Raw genomic sequence first — 27,849 nt, forward strand, 5'->3', positions numbered from 1 at the left:
TAAAGTCAAATAGTTACCCCTCCAAAACTGTGTATTGGAGAGCCAATGTCTGTTCTGATGGTTTGAATTATTTGCCCTTCATTCAGAGCCTTCCAGAATCTAATTCCAACTTACATTGTTGGGTACTTATATAAAATTCTTTCCTTCCACCTAAATTTATTCTTCAACTTCTGAATGGTGGGGCATTTACTCCTCAAAGCTAGAGACTGGGGGGATTTCCCTGGTGGTCCAGTGGCTAAGTCTCCCTGCTCCCAATACAGGGGGCCTGGGTTCAATCCCTCATCAGGGAACTAGATCCCACATGCCGTAACTAAGAGTTACTAAAGAGTTGGTGGGCCACAGTGAAGATCAATGATCCTGCATGCTGAAACTAAGACCTATGTAGCCAAATAAATAAATAAATAAATCTTAATAAGAGATAAATAAATAAATAAATTTAATAAGAGAGTGTATTCTTGAAACAATAACTGGATATTATATTTTAAAAATAATTTAGAGCAAGACTGTCAGATAGAACCTTTTGCAATGATGGAAATGTTCCACATTTACACTGTCCAGTATGGTAGGTACTAGTTATATGTGGCCATAGATCACTCAAAATGTAGTTATACAACTAAGAACTGAATTTTAACTATACCTAATTTTAATTTAAGTAGCCACATGTGACTAGTTGATGTCACACTGTACAGCTCAGATTTAGGAAATCAAACACAGATCTTGGATACTAAAAATGCAAAATGCAATAGCCAAATGAAAATCTTGGCAGAATGAAGTTTTCTAATGTTGTATTAGAAGATAAAGTTGGCCAGGCACTGTTCTAAGGACTTTGTAACATATTAACTCATCCAAAATACCACATGACAGAAACTAGGAAAGAAAATTACAAGATCAGTTCAGGAGATCCAATATCCAAATAACAGGAATTCCAGAAAAATGGCCAGAGGAAAAGGAAGGAAAGAAATTATCAAAGAAATAGTGCAAGATAATTTCCCAATGAAGTATATGAAAGACTCACTGGGTACCAGCATAATGACCATAAAAAGGCCTACCTGAAGCACACTTCTTTGAAAGTTCAGAACACCAGGATAGAGAAAAGACTCTGAAACCTTCCAGAGAGAAATAACAATCACATTAAAACAAAACAAAACAAAACTATAAGTCAGAAAAACACTGGGTTTATCAGCAACACTAGAGCTTAGAAGGCAATAAAGAAATGTCTTCAAAATTCTGGGAAAAGGCTGTTCCAACCAAGAATTCTACATTCAAGTAAATAATCATGTAAGTGTAAAGGTAGAATAGGGCCACTTTCAGACCTGCAAACTCTCAGAAATTACCTCCATTCCACATCTCTCAAGGAGCCACGGAAGGAAATGCCCTATCAAAACAAAGGAGTAAATCATCAAAGAAGAAACAGAATCCAGGAGACAGAGCTTCCAACCCAGGAAGAGAGGATGATCCCCAGAAAAAAAGTAAAGAAAGATGCTAGGAAAACAGCTGCATCACCAGCTTACAGAGCCAGCAGTCCTCATTAAAAGAGGACAAAAACACCAAGAAAGATGTCTCCACAAAGAAGGAACTGGGAATATTTGATGCATATGCACTAACTGTAAGATTTATACTCACGGCAAACTTTGAAATTAATTCATGTAGTACACAGAGAACCAATTAAGCAAAAAAAGTTTAGGGACTTCCTTGGTGGTCCAGTGGCTAAGACTCCAGCTTCCAAGGCAGGGGGTGAAGTTCAATTTCTGACAGGGAACTAAGATCACACCTGCAGTAGGGTGCACGCAAAAATGAAAACAAAAACAGATCAGCAATGCCCACTTGATACAGAGAGTCTGGTTTTTCCACATTTGGGAAGATTCCCTAGAGTAGGAAGTGGCAACTCACTCCAGTATTCCTGCCTGGAAAATTTCATGGATAGAGGAACCTAGTGGGCTACTGTCCAGAGGGTTGCAAAAAGTCAGACATGGCTGAACACACACACACATGCCATCTGTAAACAAACAAACAAAAAAAGGCTATTCCCAAGGAAAACGTTTTTCTTTATCTAGTCTTACATTTGAAAAAATTCTTAAAAAATGACCACCTCGAGGAAAAACAAAAATTGCATGCAAAAAATGGATTCATAATATATATAGTAAACAGCTCAACTGTGAATAGGATTTGTTTGCTATCATAATGTAAATACTAAATGTTGGTCTAGCCACCCCCTCCTAAAAATGTTAAAACTAAACTGAGTATTGGAGGGGAGTAACTATGCACATATAAAGGAGATGAAGAGGAGGAGTTAAAAAGTGAAAGAAAAAGTCCAAACAAATTTAAGGTGGTTATAGCTTGAGAATGAGGGCAGGGGACGGCTCTTTTATGAAAAGTCTTGACACTTTAACTTTTTAATCCCTTGAAAATAAATCTGTTTAGTTTTAAAGGAGATCCTAAATGATCTACAAGATTAATAATCAATCCAGAAAAGAGAAGAAGCAAGCTATGTTTTACAGTACATTCTGGGTATTCATGTTGTATGTAGTTTCAACACCAATTATTTGAGAAGTTAGCATATAGAAGAGTCTCAGATGGATCATATCCAGTAAAGTGCTTAGTCTTTGCAATTCCATGGACTGCAGCCCATCAGGCTCCTCTGTCCATGGGGTAGAAATTAAACTACCCAGACTAACTTTCAAAAACTTGTGAGTGGGAATATATAAATAAATTTGTTCAGTCTTTGAGTAGTACCTATTAAAATTATTAAAACACATATTGTTTGACTCAATAATTCCACTTTCAGAAATATCATATACATGCAAAGGCACAGGACTGTTCTCATAAATATATCTGTAAAGGCGAAAAAAAAAAAAAGGAAAACAAATTTCCATCAATAAGGGATACACCCATACTATGAAATTTACAGAGGTTAATCAAATAGACCTATAAACAATGACGGGGCGGCGGCTGAGAGGAGCTACACCACATCCAAGGTAAGGAGCAGTGGCTGTGCTTTGCAGGAGCAGCCGTGAAGAGATACCCCACATACAAGGTAAGAGAAACCCAAATAAGACTGTAGGTGCTGAGAAAGGGCATCAGAGGGCAGACAGACTGAAACCACAATCACAACAACAGGCCAATCTGATGACATGGACCCCAGCCTTGTCTAACTCAATGAAACGAAGCCCTGCCGTGTGGGACCACCCAAGACGGACGGGTCATGGTGGAGAGGTCTGACAGAATGTGGTCCACTGGAGAAGGGAATGGCAAACCACTTCACTATTCTTGCTTTGAGAATACCATGAACAGTATGAAAAGGCAAAAAGATAAGACACTGAAAGATGAACTCCCCAGGTCAGTAGGTGCCCAATATGCTACTGGAGATCAGTGGAGAAATAACTCCAGAAAGAATGAAGGGATGGAGCCAAAGAAAAAACAACACCCAGCTGTGGATGGGACTGGTGATAGAAGCAAGTTTCGATGCTATAAAGAACAATATTGCATAGGAATCTGGAATGTTAGGTCCATGAATCAAGGCAAATTGGAAGTGGTCAAATAGGAGATGACAAGAGTGAATGTCAACATTTCAGGAATCAGTGAACTAAGATGGACTGGAATGGGTGAATTTAACTCATGACCATTATATCTAGTACTGTGGGCAGCAATCCCTTAGAAGAAATGGAATAGCCATCATAGCCAACAAAAGAGTCCAAAATGCAGTATTTGGATGCAATCTCAAAAACGACAGAATGATCTCTGTTCGTTTCCAAGGCAAACCATTCAATATCACAGTAATCCAAGCCTATGCCCCAACCAGTAACATTGAAGAAGCTGAAGTTAAACAGTTCTATGAAGACCAACTAGACCTTTTAGAACTAACACCCAAAAAAGATGTCCTTTTCATTATAGGGGACTGGAATGCAAAAGTAGGAAGTCAAGAAACACCCAGAGAAACAGGCAAATTTGGCCTTGGAGTACAGAATGAAGCAGGGCAAGGGCTAATAGAGTTCTGCCAAGAGAACGCACTGGTCATAGCAAACACCCTCTTCCAACAACACAAGAGAAGACTCTACACATGGAAATCAACAGACAGTCGACACCAAAATCAGATAGATTATATTCTTTGCAGCCAAAGATGGAAAAGCTCTATACAGTCAGCAAAAACAAGACTGGGAGCTGACTGTGGCTCAGATCATGAACTCCTTGTTGTCAAATTCAGACTGAAATTGAAGAAAGTGGAGAAAACCACTAGACCATTCAGGTATGACCTAAATCAAATCCTTTATGAGTGGAAGTGAGAAATGGATTTAAGGGACTTGATCTGATAGGCAGAGGGCCTGATGAACTATGGACAGAGGTTCGTGACATTGTACAGGAGACAGGGATCAAGATCATCCCCAAGAAAAACAAATGCAAAAAAGCAAAATGGCCATCTGAGGAGGCCTTACAAATAGCTGTGAAAAGAAGAGAAGCAAAAAGCAAAGGAGAAAGGGCAAGATATACCCATTTGAATGCAGAGTTCCAAAGAATAGCAAGGAGAGATAACAAAGCCTTCCTCAGCAATCAATGCAAAGAAATAGAGGAAAACAACAGAATGGGAAAGACAAGAGATCTCTTCAAGAAAATTAGAGATACCAAGGGAACATTTCACGCACAGTTGGGCTCAATAAAGGACAGAAATGGTATGGACCTAACAGAAGCAGAAGATATTAAGAAGAGGTAGCAAGAATAAACAGAAGAACTGCACAAAAAAGATCTTCACGACCCAGATAATCACGATGGTGTGATCACTCATCTACAGCCAGACATCCTGGAATGTGAAGTCAAGTGGGCCTTAGAAAGCATCACTATGAACAAAGCTAGTGGAGGTGATGGAATTCTAGCTGAGCTATTTCAAATCCTGAAAGATGATGCTGTGATAGTGCTGCACTCAATATGCCAGAAAATTTGGAAAATTCAGCAGTGGCCACAGGACTGGAAAAGGTCAGTTTTCATTCCAATCCCAAAGAAAGGCAATGCCAAAGAATGCTCAAACTACCGCACAATTGCACTCATCTCACATGCTAGTAAAGTGATGCTTAAAATTCTCCAAGCCAGGCTTCAGCAATACGTGAACCATAAACTTCCAGATGTTCAAGCTGGTCTTAGAAAAGGCAGAGGAACCAGAGATCAAATTGCCAACATCTGCTGGATCATGGAAAAAGCAAGAGAGTTCCAGAAACATATCTATTTCTGCTTTATTGACTATGCCAAAGCCTTTGACTGTGTGGATCACAGAAAATGTGGGAAATTCTGAAAGAGATGGGGAATACCAGACCACCTAATCTGCCTCTTGAGAAATCTGTATGCAGGCCAGGAAGCAACAGTTAGAACTGGACATGGAACAACAGATTTTTTCCAAATAGGAAAAGGAGTATGTCAAGGCTGTATATTGTCACCCTGCTTATTTAACTTATATGCAGAGTACATCATGTAGAATGCTGGGCTGGATAAAGCACAAGCTGGAATCAAGATTGCCAGGAGAAATATCAATAACCTCAGATATGCAGATAACACCACCTTTATGGCAGAAAGTGAAGAAGAACTAAAGAGCCTCTTGATGAAAGTGAAAGAGGGGAGTGAAAAAGTTGGCTTAAAGCTCAAAATCCAGAAAACTAAGATCATGAGAAATAGATGGGGAAACAGTGGAAACAGTGGCTGACTTTATTTTTCTGGGCTCCAAAATCACTGCAGATGGTGATTGCAGTCATGAAATTAAAAGACACTTACTCCTTGGAAGGAAAGTTATGACCATCCTAGACAGCATATTAAAAAGCAGAGACATTGCTTTGTCAACAAAGGTTCATCTAGTCAAGGCTATGGTTTTTCCAGTGGTCATGTATGGATGTGAGAGTTGGACTATAAAGAAAGCTGAGCACCAGAGTTGATGCTTTTGAACTGTGGTATTGGAGAAGATTCTTAAGAGTCCCTTGGACTGCAAGGAGATCCAACCAGTCCATCCTAAAGGAGATCAGCCCTGGGTGTTCATTGGAAGGACTGACTGATGTGGAAGCTGAAACTCCAATACTTTGGCCACCTATGAGAAGAGCTGACTCATTTGGAATGACCCTGAATGCTGGGAAAGATTGAGGGCAGGAGGAGAAGGGGACGACAGAGGATGAGATGGTTGGATGGCATCACCGACCAATGCACATGGGTTTAGCTGGACTCCGGGGTTTGGTGATAGACAGAGAGGCCTGGCGTGCTGCAGTTCATGGGGTCGCAAAGAGTCAGACACGACTGAGCGACTGAACTGAACTGATAAGCAATGACATACAGGACCTCCAAGATATGCTGTTAAATGAAAAGAAAGTTATAAAACACAAAACAATATGTACAAAATGAACCTGTTTATGTCAAGGGAAAACAGAAAACTTGACAACATGTATGAGTGTGTGTGTGTGTGTGTGTGTTTGTAAAAATGTATAAAAACTGCTCTGCAGACTTCCCTGGTGGTCCAGTGGTTAAGAATCCACCTTGCAATGCAAGGGACACTGGTTCCATCCCTGGTCCGGGAAGATTCCACGTGGCTCAGAGCAGCTATGCCCACGTGCACAGCTACTGAGCCAGTGCTCTAGAGCCCGCGAGCCAAGACTATTGAGTCCACGCACCACAACTACTGAAATCCTTGTGCCCTTGTGCAACAAGGGAAGCCACCTCAATGAGAAGCCCACATACTGCAGGGAAGAGTAGCCCCTCTCGCCACAACTAGAGAAAGTTCACACGCAGCAACAAAGACGCACCACAGCCAAAAAAATAAAATAAAATAAACTGCTCTGGAGACACCAAAATGTTGAAAGTGCATCTTTTGTTCTACCACTTTGCAAAGGGGACTCTCTTATTCTATGTCATGTACTCCACATCCAATATCTCAGTGAATCTTCACAAAAATCACAGTTACAAAATTTTCCCCAGGTGAAAATCTAGTTAGAAGTTGATGCTCAAGACCTAAAGACAAGGTTATGTTCAAAATGGAGAATAAACAGCTGACCAATACTTGTTGAGCTCATAGTTGGTCACTAAGCATATTGAAAAGCAGAGACATTACTTTGCCAACAAAGGTCCATCTAGTCAAGGCTATGTTTTTCCAGTGGTCATGTATGGATGTGAGAGTTGGACTGTGAAGAAAGCTGAGTGCCGAAGAATTGATGCTTTTGAACTGTGGTGTTGGAGAAGACTCTTGAGAGTCCCTTGGACTGCAAGGAGATCCAACCAGGCCATTCTAAAGGAGATCAGCCCTGGGATTTCTTTGGAAGGAATGATGCTAAAGCTGAAACTCCAGTACTTTGGCCACCTCATGCAAAGAGTTGACTCATTGGAAAAGACTCTGATGCTGGGACGGATTGGGGGCAGGAGAAGGGGACAGCAGAGGATGAGACGGCTGGATGGCATCACCGACTCGATGGATGCGAGTTTGAGTGAACTCCGGGAGTTGGTGATGGACAGGGAGGCCTGGCGTGCTGTGATTCATGGGGTCTCAAAGAGTCGGACATGACTGAGCAACTGAACTGAACTGACTGAAGTACTTTATGCTTAGGTTTTTCTATTTTATAGATGAATATTCTGATTGAAAGGGGTTGAGTAATTTGTCTAAATTCACATGGCTAAACAAAAGGCAGAGATGGAATTCAAGCCCAGGTTTTCTTACTATGGCCAAATTGTGGGGGTCTGTGATGACTGGGATGTTTGCTGCAAGGCATTGCCCCTGGGTTACTTGGAATCAGCTCCCCACTCTGCCATGACTTTCCAGGCTAAGAAAACCACTAAGTCAAAACTGGACCCAGCTCCTCACTCAGAACCTAGAGAAGCAGCCTGAATTTTTCAATTCTCAGAGTTACAAAAACATCTCCGATGGCTATGGTAGACATCACTTTTCCAACTGATGGTTAATGAGGCTTCAGAATCCTCTGCAACTTAGTATGACAGGCAGCCATCATCAATCAATCCAAGTTAGCACCAGAGCTGAAACTTATTTGCCACTTTCCCTCTTGTCTCTGAACAGAGACATTGATAGGAAGACCAGGAAAAGAATCTTAAAATGAAATAATGCTTTTGTTTAGGAGTTTTGGTCTCAATGTATTGGCTTACACCTAGCATCCATCGCCAATAAGATAAAAATCATTAACTCCCACCTACTTTCCATTCTCCCCACCTGCAGCCTAATTTCAGATCTCAGTACCTAACTTCAAGATTCATTAATATTTCTCCTCTGTCTACACCTGCCTGATCCAGTTTTCTACTCATTGCTGCTTACCAAAACCCTCTTGTTTGCCTACAGAATAAAGACTTTTAGCTTGGTATTCAAGACCTTTCTTGATGGAGCTACTTTTCCAGCCTCATCTTTCACCTCTACTCAGTGTGTGTCCCCGACACCTGCCTTCACTTTGTTTCATTTTATTCCCCTCCCTCTCCAGTTTCTCCCTAACCTGCCTTTGCAAAGGCCTGAAACACCTTCCTGATCATCTCAGAATCCTACAGTCCTTCCTGACAAGCTCTCTGCTCAACCTAACCTAAGAATAAATGCCCTCTCACCTCTCTGGGCTTGCTCTTCCAAGCCCAGAGCATCCACTGACAACTGGGTCAGAAATATTAAACTTGCATTTAGCTCTTCCTTGGAAAGGAAAGTCTGAACCTAAGTACAATGGGCTAGATGAACTTCCCTACTGATCACCTATCTAATTCAGTTTCAGTTCAGTCGTTCAGTCATGTCTGGCTCTTTGTGACTCCATAGACTGCAGCACACCAGTCTTCCCTGTCCATCACCAACTCCCGGAGTTCACTCAAACTCATGTCCATTGAGTTGGTGATGCCATCCAACCATCTCATCCTCTGTCATCCCCTTCTCCTCCTGCCTTCAATCTTTCCCGGGGTCAGGGTCTTTTCTAGTGAGTTGGTTCTTTGCATCACGTGGCCAAAGTATTGGAGTTTCAGCTTCAGCATCAGTCCCTCCAATGAATATTCAGGACTGATTTCCTTTAGGATGGACTGGTTGGATCTCCTTGGACTGCAAGGAGTCTTAAGAGTCTTCTCCAATACCACAGTTCAAAAGCATCAATGTTTTGGCACTCAGCTTTCTTTACAGTCCAACTCTCACATCCTATTTAATAGATGGCAGTCTTACTAACAAATGAAAGAAAAGGAAAACAAAGCAAAACCCAGGCACTTACTATTGGGCATTTTTAGCAAACTCTGCATCCCTGTTTCTTTCCTTCTAAGAGATGAGTGAGTCCATGACTGGGCTCCAGCTTGTGTTGCTGCCCAGAGCACTGGTCTGGAGACTGGAGAGGTAGCATCGGGCCTGACTCATGCTCCTCTTTCATGAGCTGAGCAGTCAGGTGGGGACAAGGGGCTTCAAGATTGGAGGCCACACCTCCTCATGCCGGTGGTGCTCCACAGACCTGGTCACTGCTTACCTCTTCAGAGACCGACCTTCAGGGAAGGTGTTTCCATTGCTTATTCCTGTGCAGACTGGCAACAGGGCACCACGGTCAGGTTCAGACTAGGTCAAGGCAGGAGGTCAACTCTCCACTTCCTTGGCAGCTGGGACCTCATGTGAGTACATACTGTGCCCCTCGGGAGGGGAAAGGGATGAGGGGTGGGGGTCCTGGCATAGGCGACTAGAAGCCCACTCACCCCCTGCCACTGGGGAGAAGCGGTGCCTAGTATGCAAGCCAGGTTTGTGCAGAGGGCACATGCTCTGTGATCTTCCTGCCCTTTGACCCTCCCACCACCCGGTCCAGGGCTTCCACCAGAACTCGCTGCTGCCACCAAAGCCTTGGGGGCCCAAACCCTTCTGGGGTTCATGCACCTCATTCCTTCCATGACTCAAAGAAAGTAACTGCAAAGTTTCCCTTGAGCCAATCTTGGAAGGAATGCCACCACCCCGTGACCTCATTTGATTACTAAGATCTGTTGATTTAAACTCAGGCAATACCTTGAACCCATCCTCTCTTCATTTTTGCTGCTACTGCACCAACTGACGCTGCCGCCGCCCTGCCACCACCACCATCGTCCTCGCTTGTCCCTCTTGCCGTGAACTCACCGACTGACCTCTGGCGCAAGAATACTTGTGCTCCTGTTTCCATATCATCCCCTCAACTGCCAAAACATCTTCCAAAATATAGACCTGCAACTCACAGATACAGAAAACAAACTGGTGGTCTTGGAGGGTGGGGACAATATGGGGGAAGGGGGAGGAGACGAGAGGAACAATACAAACTAATGTGTGTAAGATAGGCTCAAGGATGCATTGTACAACATGGGGAATATAGCCAATATTTTGCAATATCTGTAAATGGAAACTGACTTAAAATTATATTTCGTAAAAATGTTAAAAAGAAACAAAGTACAGACCTGCAATGATTTTGGGATCCCCTTGGGAGAAACTTTCAGTGACTCCCTATCACCTTAATGGTCAAGTCCAAATATGGTTAACATGGTATGCCAGGCTCTGCCTGCATTTCTGCCTTGTCACCCACCATCTGCCCTCAGTCGCTCTGTGCTCTAGATCCTCAGTGTTCCCTCTCCGTTTCCACCGCTCAACCTGCTCTTTCCCATGACATCTGATGCAAGTCAGGTTCCCTAAGAGGTGGAGAGAGTGGCACGTAGGTTTATTAGGAGTGCTCCAAGTCCAACAGGGAAGGGGAAATAAGGAGGTAGTATTGGACGGGAGGAAAAGCCAAGCTGCACTGAAGTCTCACCAGAACCAGATGGGATGGCCCTTCAAAACTATCCAAAGTTGGAGCGTGGATCAGCAGGCTTATTCCCAGGTCTCTCAGTCATTGGAAGCCACCAACCGGGGATGACCTTGGGCAAGGTGGTTCTCTGGTTCTCTTCAGCTGAGGCAACTCCCGATAGTGACTTACCACTGAGGCCTGCCTGACAACTGACAGCTGAAGGCTGTCTGCCAAGTCATTAAAATAATAATTTAACACTTTTAGTAAAAAAATGCTGTTCTTACTGATGGCTGTGGTGTCCATTCTAAAGGCAGGGAGAGTAAATTCCATTATGACCGGCTTAACCGTAATTCCAAGTCTTTCCTACAAGTTAGGACTTAAGGCCAACCCCCTCACTCTGCAGATGGGGAAACTGAGGCCTGGAGATAGTCTCAGACCATCAACTACCACAGTAGCACAGTCTTGTAATAAATAGCTGATATTCGAATGACACTTACTCCTTGGAAGGAAAGTTATGACCAACCTAGATAGCATATTGAAAAGCAGAGACATTATCTTGCCAACAAAGGTCCGTCTAGTCAAGGCTATGGTTTTTCCAGTGGTCATATATGGATGTGAGAGTTGGACTGTGAAGAAAGCTGAGCGCCAAAGAATTGATGCTTTAGAACTGTGGTGTTGGAGAAGACTCTTGAGAGCCCCTTGGACTGCAAGGAGATCCAACCAGGCCATTCTGAAGGAGATCAGCCCTGGGATTTCTTTGGAGGGAATGATGCTAAAGCTGAAACTCCAGTACTTTGGCCACCTCATGCAAAGAGTTGACTCATTGGAAAAGACTGTGATGCTGGGAGGGATTGGGGGCAGGAGGAGAAGGGGATGACAGAGGATGAGATGGCTGGATGGCATCACCGACTCTATGGACATGAGTTTGAGTGAACTCCAGGAGTTGGTGATGGACAGGGAGGCCTGGCGTGCTGTGATTCATGGGGTCACAAAGAGTCGGACACGACTGAGTGACTGAACTGAACTGATTCGAATGTTGATACTAGGCTGTACCAGATGCTTTACATGCCTTATCTAATTGACTATTCATGAAAGTTCTATGAGAAGCTACCATTATTATCTCCATTTGACATATGTAGATACAGGCTTAACACAATCAGCTTGGTAATGTGTCCTAGATTACACAGCTACTAAGTGGAGGACCTAGTATGTGAACCCATGTCACTCTGACTCTGGAGCCCGTAACTAGTAACCACTAAGATGCATTACTTTCTCTTAGTGCAGCAAGTCACCATCCTGAGCCTTGTGAGATACTGAGGAGTGTGTGTGTGAGTGGCTGCTCTTTTGAAGACTGGATACACCACTACCACGTAAAGCACATTTATTTTCTGTTTTTAGGCTAAGAGGATAAGCGCACATGCTTCTAGATAGAAAATAATTTTCTTATCAACTAAATAAACCAAAGAAGGTGGTGCTTGTTTTCAGCTTCGATGTATATTCCATGCCAGTTCCTCTGGACCTGGTGGCCTTGCTCCTATCACAGCTCTGATGTCTCTCCAGCCAACACCTTTGGGGCCCATCAAGAACGGTGTGCACCTGAGTGTCTTTCAGCAAATATGGAGGACTCTCCTTCTGCCCTCCCCAAACTCCCAGGTCTGAACAGGAGCAGCCCAACAAGATGGTCCCAGTTAGGTTAATAAAAGACCTTCCCTTAGATTTGTTCTTGTTGAGTTGCTAAGTCATGTCTGACTCTTGCAACCCCATGGACTGTGTAGCCCACCAGGCTCCTCTGTCTATGGAATTTCCCAGGCAAGACTACTGGAGTGGATTGCCATTTCCTTCTCCACGGTTATCTTCCTGATCCAAGGATGAAACCCTCGTCTCCTGCATTAGCAGGTGGATTCTTTACCACTTAACTACTGAGGAAGCCCCGCCCTTAGATTTGACATACCACCAGAATCTATCCATCTTCCTCTCCTGTTTCATTAAACTGAAATCTACTTAAGTGAGAAGACTCTGATCTGTAAGGATTTCCCAATGTAGAAATGGTGGTAAATTGCAATAGTATGAGGTGATCCAAGAAACTTGTGTCAGAAAATGTGGATTATTATGTTTAATAAACATGCATCGTATTCCTACCAAACACCAGGCCCTAGGCCGGATGCTGGAGGTCTCCGTGAGTTTGCCTTTGAGTACAGGAATTCTCAAATGTTAGAGTGGATAAGGATCACATAGGAAACTTGTTAACAATACACATTCCTGAACCCACCCCCAGAGTTTCTGATTATTAGATGGAGCCGAGGTTTAGGAATCTGTATTTTAACTAGTTCCCAAATGATTCTATAGCAGGTGGTTTTCATTTGTATCTTGAGAAACCCTGAGTTAGTAGACAGTTCTGACCAGGTGTTTAAGTCAACCTGCAGGAGATTGGAAGATACAAAGTGTAGGGTAAAGAGGGTAATGGGCATCATTTCAGAGGGAAGTAGAGGGAAGGAGTTGGGTACTGGCAGGGAAAAAAGAGAAAACAGAAAGAAGGGAGAAATTCGGATCTCTTGATGAAGGCACCAAGTTAATCCTCAGCAGCTGGTGTAGTAGAAAGAGGCCTGGAAATAGGAGGTTGCAGACGTGGTGAGCCAGACACTTCAGACAGAAAAGAAGGGAATGAAGGAAAGGAGGGAGTGAGGGAAGTAGCAAGGCAGGAGAGGGAGGGAGAGAAGAGGAAGAAACAGAAAGAGGAAGGCCTCAACCTAGGGGGAGCTTATAGTCCTGTGGTTCTGACTATGTGGCTATGGGCAAGTCATTTGAGGGCTCCCCCGGTGGGGGGGAGGCGCCTGTAGGTGGCTCTTTAAAATGAGGCTAGACCTCTGGAAGTAAGGAGAAATAGAGGTGGTGTATGCAAAGGCTGTTTTGTATAAAGAATTGCTATATGCTGCTCATTACAAATTGATTCTGGCTCAGAGTTAGGCCCACTGCAAGCATGGATGTGATCACGTCTGGTTCAGCTCCTGAAGTGACTTCCCTCGTCTTTGCCACACCTGACCACCAAACTCACAGGAGTTTGGTGAGACGTTTTCCCTTTTCCTTCTTTGCTCTGAGCTAACTTGGATATGGCTTTGTGCAGGCCTAGGCATGAGATTCCTTTCAGCACGCCCACCTCCAGCTGTTCTCCTTGACCCCAGAACCCTTCCACCTTCTTCCCCGAAAGGGCCAGCTGTTCTCCCAGAAGCCACCTGCCTCCTCCTTGGCCTATGAGTCACTAGTTGAGGGCCAGAGGCTTCACTGGAGGATTCCAAGGACCAAAGCAACTGGCTGGAGGCCCTTGGGGAAGGAGAGGAGACAGGGCAGACATTAAAATGAAATCAATTGTCTATAAATATTTTTTAATTAAAATTGCAATTCTTATTCCGTGCAGAAGAGTCTAAGAACAACTTTGCTCCAAGTGGCAGGCGAAATGCTCAGCAGCTCTCCCAAAGCCAGGGAGGGGAAGGGAGGTGAGAGCAGAGAAGAGATTCGGTAACTGGTTCTTGCTCCTTTTAGGGATAAAAAAGCAAAAGGAGAAAGGCCAGGAAGCTGGTAAGGGATATTCTTGGTGACTCCCCAGGCTAAGGCTCCTGGAGCAGGGGGCTGAGCTTCTTGGGGGCCCTGAAGCTGGAATTTTTGTACTTTCCTTTGTTCTATAAAATTATGCCACCTTCTCACTCCCTTCTTCCCCCTTGCAGGCCCCCGGCCACCAGCCATGAAACTGCAGCCAGAACCACCCACGCATTGGCCTGGGGGCCACCCGGGCAGACAGAAGAATCAGAAAGCAGGGAAAAGAGAGAGAGAGGGAGAGGGAGAGACCGGGGGCAGTGGAAATCTCCAGATGGAGACTGAGTGGAAGAAGGGAGAAAGACAGTCTGGAGAAGTGATGGAAAAGGGTAGAAACAAGAGGGTGGAGACAGAGAGCCCACCAGAGGAGAGAGGTCCTTAGAGGAAAAGACAAAGATACAAATCGGGGAGGAGGGAAAAGAGGGGAGGAAGAAAGGACAGGGAGGGAAAAGCAGAGAGGTAGCGAAGCTGAGGGGTGTGTACTGACTCAGAAACAAAAGTCTAGGGTTTGCAGCTGCTCTGAACCCCGGGAAAAAAAATACCGTGAGCTCACAGCAAGGGTCCAAAGCATAGAGAGCAACTCACACTCAGCAACTCCACCGCCCCGCCCTGTGCCGCCGCCTCATTTCGGATGCCTCAAACTTGCAGTTTAGGTGCAGTACACTCGTGGTGGCCCGAGGGGCCTCACTTGGGCAATTTCCCCAAGAGAACTGTGACCCCCTCAGCCCGCACCCCAGCGGTTCTGACGCCACGAAGAGAGGGCTAGGGTTAGGAGAGTGTGTCCCAGGCTACCGTCTGCAGGCCTCCTAGCTCTCCCAGATTTCTAACTGCAAAATCTACATGGTTCACCATGGTGTGTGTAGCAGGATGGGGTGGGGGTGGGGCGGTGGAGAGATCTCTGCAAGAATTAATATCTATTTTATTCTCTTGCTCCTTCAAAGTTTCTCTTTGACAGCCGAGCGACTTCTTGTAAGTCAGAAGAAAGGAAAATCTTCCCTCTTCGGGACCCTGTGATTGCACAAATCCAACATATTGCTGCCAGGGAGATGCAGCTGGAAAACTCTAGAAGGTGAAGCGTTGTCATTAGGCAGGAACTCCAGGGTGTCCAGAGACAAATTCCTAAAGAAACCTGGAAACATCAAAGTGGAAGACGGAGGAGAGAGGGACTGAAGGTCGTAAAGCATTGGGACAGAGGGCTGGAGAGTGAGACCCTCATGGAAGCCGAACGAACATCATGGCAGGCTCCTCTGTCTGAAAACTTTGTCCCAGGCACTCAGGGTACCAGCTGTAGGGCCCGGCACCCACGGGGCAGCCACCCTCTGCCCCAGACTCATCACTTGCTGAGACTTTTCTCTCCTTTTTTTGTTTTTGTTTTTTTTTTTAATCCTTCAAATACAAGACAAAAATACACCTCATTTATCATCATAGATATATATATTTCACTCTCACCACATAAATACAAAACATCCAAATATCCAAAACATTCAGAACAGTTAGTAGTCAGGATTCAGTAACACCTACCCGCGTGTGAATCGTTCATTATTTTCTTCACTATTTGCCTAAAAAAAAAAAAAGACAGAAAAAGAGAAAAAAAAAAAGAAAGAAAAAGGAAAAGCGAGGAAAGCTTCCGACGTAAATAATTTACAATAAAATTACTATTTTTAAAATGCTCTGCGCTCACTTCGGATGGACGAATACATTCTTAGACGCTGCAGCACCCGCCGTCTGGGTCTGTGGTTTTGGTCAAAAATGTGCGTGGCCGTGGCCGTGGAGATGGGCGTTGTTGCGGGGAAGGGGTGAGGCCGCGACCGAGTGGAGGTCCGGGTTTCTCACTTGGAACCTTGGAAACTCTGTTTCTGTTGTTATTGTTTTATAGGGAAGGAGGTGGAAAAGGATGCTTTTCCTAACCGCGCAGGGAACTGATCCTGATACGGAGACTACCGACAGAGGAGGCCGGGTCGCCCAGTCCGCGGCTGCCATTCGGACGTTTCCAGCGTGCTGGAGGGCTTTGTGAATCCGGGGGGGTGGGGGAGAGGGATGAGCACTGACTTGTTTCCAAACCTAGCAATGCTGCCCGGAGCCACGGATCCGGAAGGCGGTGGGGAGGAGCGGGGGAGCTGCCCTACTGTCCTCCCGGAGGAGCGTGATGCCGTCGGTTATCTCCTGCAGCAGCCTCGGAGAAGATCCTGAATTTTCTATCATTCGCGGCATAGGCATTTCTTTTGCTTTCTTCCCTTTTCAATTCCTGTTCAAAGTCGTAACACCCGGATCTTTAATTTTGCATTGCCCTGGTTTTATTTTCTATCCTGAATTTTCTTACCGCTTCCTAACTCCATCGTTAGGAGTTTTTTTTAAAACTGCTTCCACTCCACTCGGTTCTGTATGGTAATTACTCTCCTTTTATTGCTGATTAGATCAAACGTATTACCACAGTCGTTTATCAGGATGTTTGGTTTATTGTCTCCTGGGATCGGGGTTGGTGGTGATGGGAGTTTTTCTAAAAGGGGAGAAGATTCGGCACGATTTGTCCAGCCAGAAAGCTGAGCGTGCGCCTGCTCTCCGGAGATGTCCGCAAAGTGGGGCCCAGCGGCTTCCAAAAGCCCTGGTTTCTCTGGCGAGAGGAAGGAGCCTCCTCCTTTTTGGTCTAAGGAAACCTGTCAGCCTTTTCAGCTGGGGTCTGCTTGCAGCTTCCCTTTTTCAAATATTCATAAGCATAATGAACGGCAGCAGCAGCTCGATCTAAAGCAGATGTCCTGTGCTTTGGACTTAGAACCAGTCTTTCCCTCCAGGGCCAGGCACTGGTTGGGGAATCAGGTTGGCTTTCCCCCCTCCAATTCTTTGGATTCTCCTGGATTCAGAAGGAAGTTGGCGCCGGAGGGTGGATGTGGGAGGACACAGAGGAGGGGTATCCCAAATGGCAGAAACTGGCGCGGAAGGAGAGCTGTCAGAGGCCTCTTGGGAGCCGGATGCCCAGCTCAGGAGCCCAGCTCAGGAGCCCCGGCGCCTAATGCGCGTGAGTCCATAAATATCACCACAATAGATACTATAAATATAAATACAGGGAAACACTTCAAATCAGTCCAGAGCTTTTTTCTCGGCCCCTTCTTTATTGTTGGTCCGGGAATAAGGTTCGAAGGCCGAGGAACTCAGGTATCGGGCGGAGAGTTCTTGTAAATTCCCGGCCAGCGAACCGGCCATTGTCAACGGGGCGGAGGAAAGACGGCTGGCGACGGAGCCGAGCAGCGAGGGCACGGGCAGGCTGAAGAGGCCGTGGCCGGCGGCCGGTGCGCCCGCGTGCAGTCCCCCGGGCCCAGTGGGCCCCGGGCCCGGAGCGCCGCCCACGGCTGGCGGGTGCGGGGATGCGGCGCCGGCAGGACCCGGGGCGGCGGCGGCTGCGGCGGCGGCCGAGCCCGCGGCGGCGCCCGCGCCCAGGGCCGGCAGACTGGGCCCGCGGAGCGCGGAGCCGAGCGCGCCCGTGGCGCAGGGCGGCAGCAGCGCTGGCAGGCCTGGCGGCGACAGCAGGCGGCCCTGCTCCAGGAGCCGCAGCACGCTGCACGTGGCCGCGGTCTCTGACACCACCGAACGCAGCTCCGAATCCTTGCCCTGGTCCTTCTTCTGCTTCGTGCGCCGGTTCTGGAACCAGACCTTCACCTGCGCGCCGGCCCCGGGGAGGGTGGGAGAGAGGGAGATGAGCGTCAAGGGGAGCGAGCTTCCGGGACACAAGGGCTCCAGGAAGGGGGGCTTCCCCCAACTCCAACCAAAGCCCCGATCCCAACCCCAAGCTGGAGCCGGAGAAGTCGGGCCCGGGAGCAGCGGGGCAAGGGCGGCGGGAGTTGGGGGCCTGGGGGGACAAGGGCTGCCAAGAGGGGAACACAGCTTCCATAGGCTGCGTTTCCGGGTGGGTCATGGAAGCAGGCCTAGGCCGACCTCGGTTACAAACAACAAAGAAATAAAAATGCCCATGACCCTAACTGGGAAGATCAGAAGTTACTTCACTGGGCCACCGCACTACTCGCAGGGGGACTGTGGATCATTGCTTCGTAAAGGCCCGTTTTTCCAGGAGGTGTAAGGCCTAAAGGGAAGTAGGAAGTGAGCGTGCATGGGAAGGAGTATTGCCCTGCCTTTCAGGACCCAAACCCCTGGCCATAACCGGCTCGAATTTAGCCCTAGCAGCACTAATTCTGTTGAAGGCTGCAAGAGGCTATTTCTTGCTTTTTAGGGTCAGATGGACTATCAACTAATAGCAAGCAGGGAAGATGGCTACACATAGAATCTGTACAGGATGCATTTTATAAGCCAAGCTTTCTCCACCTCCTCACCAGCCGCTGGACTGGAGGGTCTGAGTGATGTCCTCAATTTATAACCTAACTCTGCTGCTCTCTCTCATGGACTTTTGAGTCATGGGAGGAAGGCAGGAGGCTGGGGTAGACTAAGTCCTCTCCATCAATCTCCACTCTTACTTCCTCTTCTCACTCTGTCCCTCTTCAGGCCTAACTGGTGGCCCAGAATGGCATTTGGCAGCTCTAGGGAAAGGTTATTCTGTCCAGATTTTGTAAACTAAGAGGATGGTAGCACAAAGACTTAGGGGTAAAGCTACATGCCAACTCCAATTCAAAATGGATATCCAGTATGCTCTGTCCTTGGGTCTCAGCTCTGCCCAGATCCTATATCTAAAATGCTCCCCATCTGTTTCACAGCTGGACACAGTAAAAGGGACTGGTCCTCAGAAAGAAATACGCCTTACCTAGGCCAAGCTGAAGCCATGCCCTGGGCCAGGTCCTAAATGACCTCCACAAGGCAAAGCTCTTGGGCCCCAAAGACCTCTTGGGCCCAAAGTCCCAGTAGAATATGGATTTTAAGTAAAGGAGAAGACCTACAGCACAATTGTCATTGCTGGCTCCCAAGGGCCCAGATTTGGTTCCTATCTCATACCTCACACATCACTGGCACTGAAGGTGCCCAAAGTGGATGCTTGGGGCTGGGAATGGGGCTGAGTCCAGTTCAAGGCCAGGAAAAGAATTAAGGATCAGGGCAGCCTGGTAGGCAAAAGCAGATCTCCAGAATGTGCACCTTTTTAATCCCTGGTTGTCACCCACCGTTCTGAAACAGGGGTCTTTGGTCCTAGCCCCATTCTTGCTGAGTGAGCCTGGGTGCTAGGGAAGGTTACCATCTCCAGAGAGGGTGGTGCCAGGAAATCTGGCCAAAATGGGGTGGCCAAAACAGGGGCAAATATAGAAGAGGAGAGGCAAGCAGGGAATTCTCAAGACTAGGGTCTAAAAAGAAACCAAAAGGACAGGGTTTGGGGTCCTCCTGAGTTAGGCCAAGGTGGGCAGAACATGGGCCTGGAAGATGTGGGATGTAGGGGGAAAGGGATGGCTTAACGAAGGGAGAAAGCCTTCAGCCCTTCTTTTCCATCCTCCCCAATTCCTCTGCCTCTCGTGGGAGGCTTGGTCCAGAGTCAAGCTAGGTGGTCAGGAAGAGCTGCTAGAGCTGGCTGGGGCTGACGGGGAGGGAGGCTGATGCAGAGAGCTGTGTGCGGCCTGGTCTCTGAATACCTGCGTCTCCGAGAGGTTGAGCTGCCGGGCGAGCTCCGTTCTCTCTCGGCCCACCACGTACTGGCAGCGCTGGAACTCCATCTCCAGGCGGTAGAGCTGCTCGGCGGTGAAGGACGTGCGTGTCCTCTTGGGCCTATCCAGGTCCAGGCCTTTGGGGAGGATGATCTCTCGGATGGACCCCTTGGCATCTGGGGAAAGGGAGATGTCAAGCATCAGAACCCACCCTCCTGGTTTCCTCCACCTCCCCAAGCCAGAGCTGGCTTCTGAACCACAGTCCGGAGGTGGATGGTGGGGGTGGTGGGAGTAGCGGGGGTGCAGCCACAGCCGGGAAGTAAGGACCCTATGTGTGTTTGGGGGGTGAGGGGACTAACTCCACATAGCTGATGGGAGGGGGAATCGGTGTTGACCTTTATAGAGCCCTCCGGACAGGGGAGAAAAAACAAGGGGGCTGACGCTCCTTTTAGCCCGGGAGCCTCGGATGCATGGACAGGATCCCCTGTAGTTTGAGGGTCCCCGCACTGACCAGCCCAGGTCCTGCCAGCCCCAGCTCTAGAGCAGGCTGACCAGACCGTGCTCCAGCGGTCCCCACCCCCATCCCGGGGTCTCCTTCCCTCCCGAAGCCAGGCGGCGGAAGGAGGAGGGACCGAGTGGGAGCCTGCAGGGCCTGGCGATCGGTTGGCGGAGGCGGCGCCCGGCTAGGGCCGGAGCCGGTCCTCCCCACCGCCACCGCCGGAGCCGAGCGCACCCCGCGCAGCAGAGCGGGGTCGAGCCCAGCACTAAAACGGCATCCGCGGCCCGGCAAGCCCGCCTGGCTGCTTCTCCCAGCGGCGGCGGCGGCCAGCCTGGAGCACGGCGCCGGGCCCCCTTGGCCCAGAGCGCCAACTGGCCGGGCCACTGCTGGCGGTCCGCGGCTCTTCTCCAGCGCCCGCGTCCCCTTGGGTGCGCTCGACTCGCAGGGCGCGGGAGCCCCCAAGCAGGCTCCCCGGAGTTCCTCGGATCCGCCGGACGCAAACACGTCCTCCAGAGTTTCCTGCTACCTTCCCGGGTCGGAGGCCGCAGCCTGGAGCCTAGGCCCGCCCGCCCAGTCCCTCGGCTCTCCCCCGGCAGCCCAGCCGGCGGGGCCCCTCGAGGCTTGGAGGGATCGAGGCTCCTGGAGAGCGTGCGTCCCAGGTGGGAGTCCCTAGCGGCGGGCGGGACCCCGGCCCGGGGAGGGCCAGCAACTTTCACCTAAGTCCCGGGCGGCAGACCCACCCCCCCGGCCGGGGTAGGTGGCGGCGTGCCTCTCGGGTCTCGGAGTCGCCCCTAAAGAACGCCCCCCGCAGCAGCCCTGCCCCGTTCCTACCTCGGACCAGGATCCGGCGGCAGTAATCCGGGTCAGCTGCTGAATTGGCTTTACTTTTGTTACAGTCTTCCGGGGCGCCCGACGCAGCGAAGGCGCCCTGCGGCTCCTTGAGGAAGGCGGCGGGAAGGTTCCCCTCCGCGCCCTTGCTCTCCCGGCTCTCCTTGTGCGCGTTCTTGGAGACCCGGGCGGCCTCTGTGTCCGAGTGGCACCGAACGTCCATTTTGTCTGGTTTCCCGAACATAGGAGAGGCACGGGCAACAACAACAACAAAAAAAAGGCGAGAAAAAAAAAAAAAACAGGGGGAACAAAACCCCTACAATACAGCCCTTAAGCCCGGCCCGGAGAGAGGCAAGCGGCACGAATGAATGTCCCCGCGGGGCGGCCGCGGGCGGGTCAGCGGCGACCGCCGAGTGGCGCGCTCGCTGAGAGGCGGCGAGTCTGGTCCAGGATCCCGGCGGATCAGCGGCGAGGCCGCCTCGTCAGCGCCCGCGTCTTCTGAGCACGTCCAGTGTCCCCAGCTTGGCGATCAGGTAGCGAGCAGCGCAACTCCGAATTGCTGTGGCTCTCGCCTATTACTGAGACGCGGAGCTGCAGTTGTCCGACACCCGGGGGGGACGCGCACTCGCTGTTGCAATTGATTACGGGTAATTTCGCAGCCCCCACGTTTCGGTTACCTCATGAATACACTAAATTGTTTGGATAATATATCAGATCGTAATGGATGGTTTCTGTCCTTGTCCCCAATCAAGTAGGGGTTTAGCCAGTGAATAAACGGAAATGATTGGTCTTGCTTTCAGGAAACACACAATCAAAGACCCATACTTCCAGAAAAACTTTTGACAAGATTCATCCTGAATTGTTAGTACCATTAGCAGGCATTATTAACTTTCCCTTTGCCTTTGACCCTCCTGCTCACATACCGGCTAGAGGGGCTTTCTCCACACTCGACAGATAGAGCTGAATGGGGGGGGCGGGGGGAGGAGAAACAAAACCCCTTACACACCCTCAGCAGAAGAAAGCAGTCGTCTCTAGGAGGGGGGAAAAAAGGAAGGGGAAAAAAGAAAAAGTTTTCCCCAAAAGTATCTCCCCCACACTCTAAAAAGCCAAGCTTTCCTCCCAAACAACTCCTTAACACACCTCGACGCTGACAGCCATCTTAAACTGCCACCTCTCTTCATTTAGTTCCAGTCGGATTTTTTCATGCCTGCACCTCCAACAGCCCTGAGGCAGCCCATTCAAAGGGCAGCTTTGTACTCAGAGAGTCCAGCAGGAGAGAGAGAGGGGGAGAGGGAGAGAGAGCCGCGAAAATCTCAACTGTGAGATCTGCTTCAAAAAAAAAAGTTTTCCCCTAGCTATTTCATTGTCTCTGCTACAATATCTTTGAGAAAAGCAACAGCCAGTAATCCAATAAGAGCATTGATTAGGCCACAATGATTCAATTCAAGCGCATGGCCTTGTGCAAGGAGCATGCTCCAGCCCTTCTCGTCACCTTGCCGGGGCAGAAGCCCTCTCCACGCCGCTCTCCCCATTCATTCCTTTATGGGAAATACGGAGCAAAAGGAGTGAAAGATGGCAATTATCTAATTGGACTATTAACAAACAGTCCTCTGAGTGCGGCGGTCTGGCGTGGCTCCTGGGCGGGGGAAGGGCCGTGTTCCTGCCCTCATTCACAAAGAGTGCAGGGGCCGGGGAGGAAAGGGGGTTTTTTAAAGGGAGTGGGGCGGGGGGGAGAGGAGAGGTGGGAGGTTTGGCTGAGAATTTTTCCACACAATTCCTAGAATGGGGGCGGAGGCAGGCAGGCAGGCAGGCAGGCGGGCGGGGAAGGGGAGGGGGCTGGGGCGGGGGTCACGGCGAGCGGGTGGGAGAGGGGGAAGGCAGGGGTGCGAGTGTGTGCCGTGGGCTCGGCGGGGCTCGGGCTGACAGCGAGGCGGGCTCTGCCCGCTCCACCCTCCCGCCGCCACGGTCGCCGCCCAGCCGGACTCTGGCTAAAGTCGGGGACGGGGATGGCGAGGGGCCAGGAGCCCGACCTTCGCTCTCTCCGTACCCCGCCTCCGGCCCCTTCGTCCCCCAGACCCTCTGGCCCCCAGGGAGAATTCACGCTCTGTCCGATTCCGACCTAAAGGAATTGGACAGCCTCCTCTGTCCGCGGAGGCAGACCTTGGGCTTTTACTTTATTTCATTGGTTGGGGGTTGTGTGTACCAGTGTGTGTGTGTGTGTGTGTGTGTGTGTGTGTGTGTGTGTGTGTGTACCAGTGTGTGTGTGTGTGTGTGTGTGTGTGTGTGTGTGTACGCGCGATTGTCCCGAGCTCCTCTCCGCGGGGCGGCTGGTTTCCCGGGTTCCCAGCCGACCGGTGGCCCGTCGGTCCCCTTCTGCACCGGCGTGACCCTCCACACTCGACACCAGCCCGGCCTCAGATGGACGGTGCCTTCGAGTCCGCGTCTCGCGGGTGGCCTGGTAGAGGCGGGTGGGCGTGGAGAGAGGGGAGAAGGGTCCTTGAGGCGGCCCCGTCCTGAAGACGCAGAGCAGGCTTGAGACAAAAATCCAGCTAACCTTCCAGGGACCTGCGGCAACGCTCAGTAAACCCCTGGGTTGGCCCTCCGAGATCCCCGAGGGCTTCGCTCCCTAGCGGGCCGAGCCGACGCGGGGCGCCGCGGCCGGGACTTGGCGGTTCCGGGATCTGGGTCCTCCTGATGAGGATTCGGGCGGTGGATGGGGTCCTTGTTTTCCTGAAGAGCTCAACCGGTCAATTTTGGGGGCCTGTGCGGGCTGGGAGATGGTGTGGTCCCAATCCCTGCCTACCCGCCCTTCCCCGCCACCTGGGGGTGGGCCTCGAACCCTCCGGCTCCTGGCTCTAGGCAGTTTCCCACCGCGACCGCTCTGGGTCCCTTGCTCCAGAGGATTAGGAGCCTTTTTCCCTCAGGAAACCTCGGGGCAGCGGAGAGTCAAGATCGCAGGGACCCTCCCCGGCCACACCCACTTCCAAAGCCCGCAAAAACCTTGTCAAAAGCCCAGAGGGAAATCTTTAAAAATAAAAATGCCCTGCCCATCACCTCTTAACTTCCCCGGTGGCTAAGATGGTAAAGAGTCTACCTGCAGTGCGAGTGTCCCAGGTTTGATCCCTGGGTTGGGAAAACCCACCGGAGAAGGGAATGACTATCCACTCCAGTATTCTTGCCTGGAGAATTCCATGGACCGAGGAGCCTGGCGGGCTAGAGTCCATGGGATCACAAAGAGTCTTACACGACTGAGCAATTAACACACAATACCACCCCTCTTATTTTAGGTCTAGGAGGTTGAACTGGCAAAGGGACAGAACTACTGCCGGTAGTAAGGGCACCACGGTGGGTGTCCCAGGGTGGTGGTCCCCAAGATCCATGGCCACATTTCCCTAGCACCAAAGAATACACCCAACTGTAGCCAAGTCCCAGCTTGAAGTTGGGCCTCAGACAGTCTTCCCCTCCTTCTTCTTGTAGGGGATAAAAGTGGCTATTCATTGAGCAGTCACTTACCGACCAGGTGCATAAATTAATTTTTTTAACCTTCCCATCAGAGAGACAATAATATGCCTGCTTTGAGTTTTCAAAATCTGCCAGTTATGGTGAGGTACAGTGCAAGGACCTTCATGTTAATGCCTGATATCCTGAGTATTAGGCATCAATTTTCATGAATTTTATACTGATTGCATAAAATACAAACGCAAACATGAAATCCTTGTTTCTGATAATGCTGTTTGTTTCTAACCATGAACATTTCTTAGTAGTCTATCACCCTCCTACATCAAGCTGCCCTGGATTGAATGAAATGTAGTTTTACTGGCTCAGAACCTACTGAATGAACATCTGAGAGCAGCGTCCTAGAATGTACATTTCTAGTTGCCTCCCCAGGGAAACTTTCCACAAGTTAAAGTTGGAGAACTACACCTTTTAAAGTTAGCTTAAGTTGGGAAACTCTGCGAAGCTTCTTGAGAACAGGGTTTTCCCCCTCCCCCTTATTGGAAATGTAATACTACTTGGGAAAGGGAAGAAAATGGGGGTATTATGGGGAAACAACCAATTTAAATAAAGCAGCCAGTTACCAAGAGTCCAGGGTTGCTACTGAATCATATAGGGCTTCTCTCCACAGCTTCAAGGACAAACCCTTAACTACTGGCCCTAGCCATGGCTCTGAGCTGGCAGCTCAGATGGTGCTGTTGAACGATGCCCAGCTATGTTCCAAGTCCTTGGGAAAAAAAAAAAATTCAATAAAGAAACAGTCAACCCATAACCTGTTTTTTGCTTTTTGTTATGTATAGCACTTTTTTGTGACTGGATTAAAATTCTATGGGCATCCATCCAGAAAAACCATGACAGGTTTCTGAGAGAACACAGGGAGACAGAAGCCCTGGGATGGAAATTTCAGAAAAGCAGCTGCTGCTCCCAGAAAAACTAAAGCTGTGTGTCCATTGGCAACGGAAGGAGAGAATCCAGTCAATTATTTGGTTAATCTGAGACAAGCCTGTCTACACAACACATGAGGATGCAGGGCTGCCCCAGGTAAAAAGTGTTTTATTCTCTTGGCTAAATGTGCCTCCCTCCTCAGTACCCTTCCTGCCCCCACATCACTGTCTGCAGGTGCAGACGGACCCAGAATAGAACTGTAGAGCTGGAAGAATTTTTAGAGATCATCTATTCCATAACCTTCATCTAACTTGACAGATGAGAAAAATGAGCCTGGAAAGACAAAGTGACTTGTTAAGGATTAGGAAACTAGTTAGTGGGGCATCTGTGCTACAATCCTTGTCTCCTGACTTAAAACTGCACTCCCACCACCATCCAGACTGCCCAGAACCTGAACAAGATGAATGTGCTCTCTGGAATTGATGAAACAATGGCATTTAAATTAATTCCGTCATAATCTGGGCCTTGGAGGTGCTTTTCATATTTCCTGCCTCCACCTTGTCACTGCAACAGAAAGCAGGATCAGAGGTACTACACGTTGCTTCCTTTTCCCATCTTCATTTTTTTATTTCAGAAAGAAGTAGGAGGGAAAAGCAAGCTGGCAGAAAAATCTGAGATCTTCTTAGGTTATGAGTGACTTAGGGATAGCATAACAATGTCTGAGACATCCTTTTAAAAAGAACTGCACCAGAGGAGATGATCCCACCAGAAATTAAGTTTCTGTAACAATATATCAGAGTACCTGCTAATAATGACTAATTGAAAACAAGAACACCTATCAAAGTTGCAGTATCATCTAACTGTCATTATCCTCATTTCACAGAAAGTAGTCAGGGCACTGGGCTTCCCTGGTTGCCCAGTGGTAAATAATCCACCTGAAAAGCAGGAGCCATAGGAGATGTGGGTTTGATCCCTGAGTGGGGAAGATCCCCAGGAGGAGGGCATGGCAACCCACTCCAGTATTCTTGTCTGGAGAATCCCATGGACAGAGGAGCCAGGTGGGTACAATCTATAGGGTCTCAAAGAGTCGGACACAACTGAAATGACTTAGCTTGCATGCAGGCAGTCAGGGCACTGGAGAAGCAATTGAATTGAGAACTGGTGCTGAATATCCAAGGTGAAAAATACAGCCTTATATCCAGATATTTCTTCCCCATTTTAGCTAAAGATAGAGTATTAGCCAAAAGGCAGAGAGTTAAGTTCTGAATTATTCTGACCACATTTCCAGCAAATATTCCCAGGAGACTCCATTTCTCAATTTTGTATTTTGTAACAAGAAACCAAGTTCTTTCAACTACTTTATATATTTTGTAGGTAGAAGCAACATACAGTTTTTGAGTTGGAGGGGGTCTTAAATTTGTGTAATAAACAGGGTTCTGGGGTCAACCACGCAGTTAGATTCATATGTTCTTAGCTGTACTACTTACTAGGTATGTAGCTTTAGGCTGGTTAGTTTGCTACTCTGTAACTCAGCAGCCTGTCTGCACAGTGAGGTTAGCCCTAGTACCTATCCACCTGCAATGCAAGAGACCTGGATTTGATCCTTGCATCGGGAAGATCCCCTGGAAATGTCTACCCACTCTAGTATTCTTGCTTACAGAATTCCATGGACAGAGGAGCCTTAGGAGCCTTAGGCTCCTCTGTCCATGTGGTTGCAAAGAGTCAGACATGACTGAGTGACTAGTACTTTCACATTTTCACGGTATCATGTGAGGCAGGGATGAGCCGTCCATGCTGAGCCCTGTCCAAATAACATAATCTTGAATAAAATTACAGTTGCTGTTGTTTTAAACTGTGCCTTGGGTGGGTTTGTTATGCAGTAATTGGTAACAGAAATACCCATATTTCGGATGAGAAACTGAGGTTCAGGGAAGTTAAGCTACTTGGTGTCACAAGTAGGCAGTGGTATAGCCTGGATTTAAACCCAGGGCCATCCTATACCCAAATTCATGACCTTGACCACTGAACTATGTTGTACTTCCTAGGAAATAACCAACTTCTAAATAATAATTTATTTTTTTTTGTAATTTCTCCATTTCAGATCTTAAACACTGGACTAGTAAAATACATAGCACATCACTCTAAACACCAAAGAGGATAAAAGTGTTAGAGCTAGAAATGGACGAATGATTGTGGCCTTTGCCAAGTTCTTCATCACTTCTTGTGAATTGTGTGAGGCTACTTCACTGGGATGTACCTCAGGGTGCAGAGCCCTAAATTACTTTAAAAA

The 27,849-nt window shown here is 48.4% G+C and overlaps 1 protein-coding gene across 1 annotated transcript; it reads right to left on the reverse strand.

The window, feature by feature from the left end:
* Positions 1-17,360: 17,360 nt before the first annotated feature.
* On the reverse strand, positions 17,361-21,423 carry VAX1 (ventral anterior homeobox 1). The gene is made up of 3 exons (XM_052661161.1): positions 21,183-21,423; positions 19,841-20,028; positions 17,361-17,936 (listed from the first exon to the last, which is right to left on the reverse strand). The coding sequence occupies exons 1-3, from the start codon at positions 21,421-21,423 to the stop codon at positions 17,361-17,363; spliced, it is 1,005 nt and encodes a 334-aa protein (XP_052517121.1).
* Positions 21,424-27,849: the final 6,426 nt, after the last annotated feature.

The sequence above is a fragment of the Budorcas taxicolor genome, chromosome 23 (genome assembly GCF_023091745.1).
Source record: "Budorcas taxicolor isolate Tak-1 chromosome 23, Takin1.1, whole genome shotgun sequence".
Taxonomy (NCBI): Eukaryota; Metazoa; Chordata; class Mammalia; order Artiodactyla; family Bovidae; genus Budorcas; species Budorcas taxicolor.

What these genes read in the sequence shown, in the direction of transcription:
- VAX1 (XM_052661161.1), bottom strand. Translation starts at nt 21,423, where the DNA reads ATGTTCGGGAAACCAGACAAAATGGACGTTCGGTGCCACTCGGACACA. An exon ending in CCGCCGGATCCTGGTCCGAG is followed by an intron (nt 20,029 to 21,182) that starts GTAGGAACGGGG and finishes CCCTTTCCCCAG; the next exon opens with ATGCCAAGGGGTCCATCCGA. An exon ending in TCAACCTCTCGGAGACGCAG is followed by an intron (nt 17,937 to 19,840) that starts GTATTCAGAGAC and finishes GCCGGCGCGCAG; the next exon opens with GTGAAGGTCTGGTTCCAGAA.